General features: G+C 52.7%; 1 protein-coding gene across 2 annotated transcripts in view; it reads left to right on the forward strand.

The window, feature by feature from the left end:
• The window catches only part of GPD2 (glycerol-3-phosphate dehydrogenase 2), a 51,457-nt gene extending 47,532 nt beyond the window's left edge, over positions 1 to 3,925 (forward strand). For both annotated transcript variants that reach the window (XM_032114474.1, XM_032114475.1), the window contains exon 17: positions 1,089 to 3,925. In XM_032114474.1, coding sequence (XP_031970365.1) covers positions 1,089 to 1,214 — 126 coding nt within the window. In that variant the 3' untranslated portion in view covers positions 1,215 to 3,925. The remainder of the gene's footprint in view (positions 1 to 1,088) is intronic.
• Positions 3,926 to 6,000: the final 2,075 nt, after the last annotated feature.

Genomic DNA, 6,000 nt, shown 5'->3' on the forward strand with positions numbered 1-6,000 from the left:
GGCAGTGCCTCTGCTCCAGGGAGATCCCTGTGTGTGTGCAGGGATTGCTCTGGAATTGGGAGGGGGGTCAGGGAGAAGGCCACACTACGTTTGCACAGGTGCAGCTGCAGGTGTAATGAGCAGATTTTCCGATGGAGGGGAAGGAATCTGAAGGATTCCTGCAGTCAATGGGAGTAAGAAATTGCATTTGGCAAGTGCCAATTGCTTCCCCAGCGCTCTCTGCAGAGCTGGCTGCAGGTAATTTCAGCTCTAATGCTGGCTTTATCCATGGGATAAAAAAGAATTAACTGAAATCTTAGCACTAGTGTGCTTTCATTGGGAGAGAGCAGAGTCCAGCTTCCAGGACTTAAAGGCAAATTAGTTTTAAAAGTCTATAAAGGAATTTGGATTTGAAAGAATTGTGGAAGTCAAGTACAATGTCTCTCCAGAGAAAGGCATGTGGGTGGAAAAGGGCAGGTCTGGGATCAATGGTGGATCAGGAATCATGGAATCCCAGCATGATGTGGGTTGGGAGGGACCCCAAAAGCTCATCTTTAAGCCAGGGGCAGGGACACCTTCCACTAGATCAGGTTGTGCCAACCTGACCTTGGAAACTTCCAGGGATCCAGGGGCAGCCACAGCTTCTCTGGGCACCCTGTGCCAGGGCCTGCCCACCTTCCCAGCCAAGAATTTCTTCCTAAATGGAAAAAAATCCTGAATGGTGCTCTTCTGTGAGCTGCATCCTTCAGATACTCCAAATCTGTGCAGCTGCTGGCTTATCCCACACTCTGAAATTCATGGAAAAAACCCCCTTGGTGATGGCAGTCTGCACTGGTGTTGTCTGCACTGCTTCCCAGTGGATCATGGTTGGTACTTCCACTCTTGCTGCCACCCATGCCTGTCCAAAGCAGTCTCTGATATTCCTGGGAAGTGCCAATGGGCCTGGAGTGAGGCTCTGCAGCCGCAGTTTGGGTTTGCCCTGGAGAATCCAGGTGTGGGAGTTCATTAATGGGGCTCTGGGCCCAAGCAGTGACCGCTGGCAGCCCGGGGCCCGTGAGTGACGCTGTCCCTCGTGTCCCTCGTGTCCCTCGTGTCCCTCGTGCCCCCAGCTGATGAGTGCCATCCAGAAGGGCCGCGTGTCGGGCAGCAGGCTGGCCGTGCTGATGAAGAGCGCCGAGGAGAACCTGCGGCGCCGCGAGGCCATCCCGGTGGATCGGAGCGGAGGGGGGCTCTGAGCTCACACCACGGGGCTGCCAGAACATTCCAGGGCTTCTGATCCTCCTGGCCCAGCCCGGGGCACGGCACCTGGCCCTCACTGCAGCTCCCACAAAAGACATTGGTGCGTTTGTGTTGTCATTAATGATTTCCTTACTACTCCGGTACGTGGCCTTGGGGTGGGGGTCCTGCAGTCCCAGGGTGTCCTCGCAAGAGTTCAGGAATGCAGGCTGGGAGGATTTGGGTGCACACTCAGGCACGTCCTGCCTTGGCCATTAATGTTTGCATCACCTTTACCTTTAGAGCACACGATGCTCAAAGTGAATCCTGCCCTTAAACACGTTGAGTTCTGCAAATATAAAATCTCAAAGCTGCTTCTGCCTCTTCAGCAAGGAGCAAGAGAGGGAAAGCTGGTGTTCTGGAGTGGAGATACCATCCCCGAGGAACAAACCTGGCACTTCCTGGGGGGGTGGTGGTGGAGACCTGTCCTGAGCCTTCTGTGGGTGATAGGTTTGCCCTGTTATTCCAGTGGTGCCAGTACTTGGCCACTCGAAAATTCCAGCTGGAAAACAAGACACTTGGATTAATCACCCGAGGAATAATGTAGCTGAAAGCTGGGAACAGCTTCCCTTCTCTGCTGTTAACACAAATAAACTGCCTCTAATAAATGGCATTGTCTGCAGGTGGTGCTTTGTGCTGTGAAATAAAGGCAAAAGGTGTTTGTGCTGAAAAGTGCTTCGAGTTTGGGGCAAACGCTGATGCTGTGTAGGGTGGGGCAGGTTTTGGTAGCACAACAGTCTTAAATGTTAATTTTAAAATGCTCAAACACAGTGGAAAAAATGAAGCATGTCTTGCATCCTACTAACTTTTCTAGGAAAAAAGGGCTGTTTTTCAGCAGGTTAAATGGAAAAACCAAAGCATGGAGCCCTCACTGGAGCTGTTTCCAGCGCTGCTGTACCTGCCTGTTGTCCTCCTGCTTCTGGGTTGGGCTGAGATCAGGTGGGAGATTTCTGCCTGATGTAGAACAAGGCAGGGAAAACCTGGTTTACTGCTGGATTTGGCATCTGCTGTATTCCCTGAGAAGAGCAATTTCCACCTCACACCAAGCTTCACTTCCCAGGGGTCAGAATTTCTGCTGAAGTAAAATTTCATGTATTTAACTGGTATCACCACGTTCACTGATGGAAAATTAACGGGGCAGGAGTGAACAGCAAGGATTCCTTGGATATTTTAACAGGGAAAATGGTTCCAGGTACAAATGGAGATGCTGAGGAGTGGTGGGATGTAGCACAGTGAGTGCAGATGTTGTGTTTGGCTGGAGAAGCAGAGCCCTTGAAAAAAAAAATTAAACATTCAGGTGTTGAAAAATAGTAGATACAAAAGAAAAAGAAAAGGGCAAGACTCACCTAAAATGAGTTCTTAACGTGGTTCAGATGGTTTTTGCATGTTCAGCTCGTTTTTTGATGCAGATGTTGCTCAGGTTCTGCTTTGTGCTTGGAGCAGGGGCTGAGGGAGGGGGAGTTGGCAGATCTGACACCACAAGGATGTTTTAATGAACAAAGGGGTTTGTTCCTATGCTCCTGGAGACTTTCCCTTTTGAGCTGTGTTCCAGAATGTTCAGGTGAAGGATGGAATGTCTGTGTTTCCAAACCCACAGTAACAGACTTCACATACCCTGCAGAGTGGAGGGAAATGAATGTAAAACACGCAGTAATTTTGGCTCAGTGAGCAAGGGAAGGGGTTCAGGATTCCACTATTAATGAAAGTTTAAGGGGAGAAAAAACGAAGCAAAAGTCATGAGACCTTTTCCAGGCCATGTGAAGAAAAAATATTTCCAATATTGGACAGGTTTTTTGTAAGGGAAAAATATTTTCAGTATTGAACAGCTTTTGTATAGTTTAAAGGGAAATTCTCCTCCACTCCTCTCTAACTGGCATTGTTCAATTAAAAGCAGGATTTCGTGCTGTACCCAAAGTATACTCTTTGTTCTTTTGTTTTGCTAATCTTGCATCTGGAATGTGACTTTGGGGTTCTCCTGGCTGTGTGTGTCCCTGGACATGGATTTGCTTTGCGTCTCAGGCACTTTATGTCGCCTCCTGCTCCCCTGCACGGCGCAGCCAGGCCTGCAGTGACAGGGACAATTGCATGTGTTCCCCCAGCAGCTGAATCTGTACATGGAAAGCTCCCAAGTGTTTATTTGTCCCCTCATTCTGTCTGCAGGAATGTTCGCTTTGTTGTTTGGGGGTTTTTATGTGAACGTGCTGTGGGAAGAGTTGTACGATGTCACTGCCTTGCTGTGCTGATCTGGGATGGAACAGCAGGAATGGGATTCTTTTTTGTTTTTTCTTTTTTTGTTTTTGTTTTTGTGAGGTGAAAGATTTCTGGACTTTCTGTGGGTGTTTTGTGTTTTAAATAACCTGCCCATGTGGGGGGGATCCATGCAGTGTCTGGGTGTGTGTAAATACGTGTATAGATGCACTGTGGGTTTACACGTGGCACTTGGGTCTGTTGTCAGGTTCCTGTTGCAGCCTGGGCTGTTCAATGCTGTGTTTGAGGCTGGGTTGTCATTTTTATAACTGTCTTGGTGTTTTCCTGCCATTATTTATTACCTTTGATATCTGGAATGAGCCGCATGCGTTTATTGAGCAATAAGAGGATGTATTTAATGTGCCTTGTTTTTAACTGAGTAAGGACTGAAAGCATGAATCAATAAAACTGGTTAAAAACGCTCCTTTCGCTGGCAGTTTGTTGTGGCAGGTGCAGAAAGAACTCGGAGTCGCCCTGAAGAAGTTTCTTTGGGAAGGAGGAACGTGGGGATGGATGTGTTTGGTAAACAGAACCCAGGTTTTTCCACGCTTTCCCATCCTAGCTCAGAATTCAGTGCTCCGTAGTTTAATAGCGAAAGTGAGGAGTCGGTGCAGCCCTTGGCACTCCCGGGAGGTGACGGGGCGAGGAATCCTGCACTGCCCTCTCGGGCTGGAGTGGCAGCAGGCACCTGGATTCTGGGGGGGATATGCCGGCCAGGAGCAGTCCCACGCACTGATGAGTTTGATCCTGACTCAAATCAATACCAGTGAACGGGAGAGATTTCCTAATCCATTTGGATCGTGTTCCATGTCAGGTGAGCCCGGGTTGCCACATGTTGATGAATGTTCCAACAGAACAGATCCATTTTCCCTGTCAGGGAATCAGCAGCGCCGTTACCAGTGTGAGCACAATCTTTATAATCTCCAGATTATTTCATGGGTTTAATTTAAGCTTGTAACAGGGATATGGCACAGCTGCCACGGAGCTGTGCTGATGCAGGCGCTGTGTACAAGCAGCTCCCTCCACGTGGGAATGAACCAGACTGGAGGGGAACTACAGAGATTATGGATTTTCCCCTAATCCATGGTGTGTAAGTGATAAGACAAGGAATGTTGTTGCTGTGCTCATCTTTATCCCAAATACTTTCAGCACTAGAATTGCCTCATGTCACACTCCTGGCTTTGCTGCTGGAGGGTACAAGAGTTTTGGGGCTGGTCCCTTCCTCTGGCGTCTCCCCAGAATGGTCAGAAATTCAGGTCTACTGCACCTGGTGTGGCTGTTGCAGCCTGGTTAGAAATATGGTGGGCAATATCAAAGCAGCATTAATATTTCAGCGTCGGGGCCCGAGCTGGGTGTTCCCCGTGTCAGATGGGAGCTGGTGGCAGCTGTTGGGGACAGGGCCCTCCGTGGGGACGTGCCCGTGCTGCTCGGACAGCTCCGTGCCCCTGCATGAGCCGTGTCCCCGCCTCGGGGTGGGAGTGCTCGTCCGCTGTGCCCGCAGTGTCCCTGCCCGTGTCCCGGGGCTGCCGGCGGGGCAGGGGGGCCGGGCTCCCTCGGGAGCGGTGCCCTGCAGCCGCTGCCCTTGGCTCAGCGCGCTGGGAAGGCAGAGCTGGAATTCTGCTCCCTGTGCTCACCACAGCCTGCTGCGAGCGCTGCCGGGTGCCGGAGCGCATCCCGCTGGACCCGGGCAGGGGCTGGTGCTGGAAAACCTGCCAAGTTCCCGTGTTTCACGGAATTGCTGCCCGGTCCCGGCGCTCTGTCTGCCCGTGCTGTGCCATCGCAGCCCTCCGGGGGCTGGGGCAGATACCCACTGTGCCCAGGTGAGCGATGTGCGGGGCTGGGCTGGGGTCACACATCCCGCCCTGCCAGGTGAGCTGTGCCCCGCGGCAGGAGCGATGTGCGGGGCTGGGGTCACACATCCCGCAGTGCCAGGTGAGCTGTGCCCCGCCTCAGGAGCGGTGTGGGGTCACACATCCCGCAGTGCCAGGTGAGCTGTGCCCCGCCTCAGGAGCGGTGTGGGGTCACACATCCCGCAGTGCCAGGTGAGCTGTGCCCCGCCTCAGGAGCGGTGTGGGGTCACACATCCCGCAGTGCCAGGTGAGCTGTGCCCCGCCTCAGGAGCGGTGTGGGGTCACACATCCCGCAGTGCCAGGTGAGCTGTGCCCCGCCTCAGGAGCGGTGTGGGGTCACACATCCCGCAGTGCCAGGTGAGCTGTGCCCCGCCTCAGGAGCGGTGTGGGGTCACACATCCCGCAGTGCCAGGTGAGCTGTGCCCCGCGGCAGGAGCGATGTGCGGGGCCCGGAGCAGAGCTGGGTGTGCACCACCCTCTCCCCCGGTGCCTTTATTTCCAAAACAAGGCAGACTTGGCTCTGCCTCCCCAGACCCTGACGTGCTTGTCCAGCTGCTGCCGCTGGAATTAAATTGATCCGTAAAACCGACAGGGTCGGGGTGGTGTCCCCAGTGCCGAGGTCCCTGCCTCCCCCAGAACAAACCCAAAC

The sequence above is a fragment of the Corvus moneduloides genome, chromosome 7 (assembly GCF_009650955.1).
Source record: "Corvus moneduloides isolate bCorMon1 chromosome 7, bCorMon1.pri, whole genome shotgun sequence".
Taxonomy (NCBI): Eukaryota; Metazoa; Chordata; class Aves; order Passeriformes; family Corvidae; genus Corvus; species Corvus moneduloides.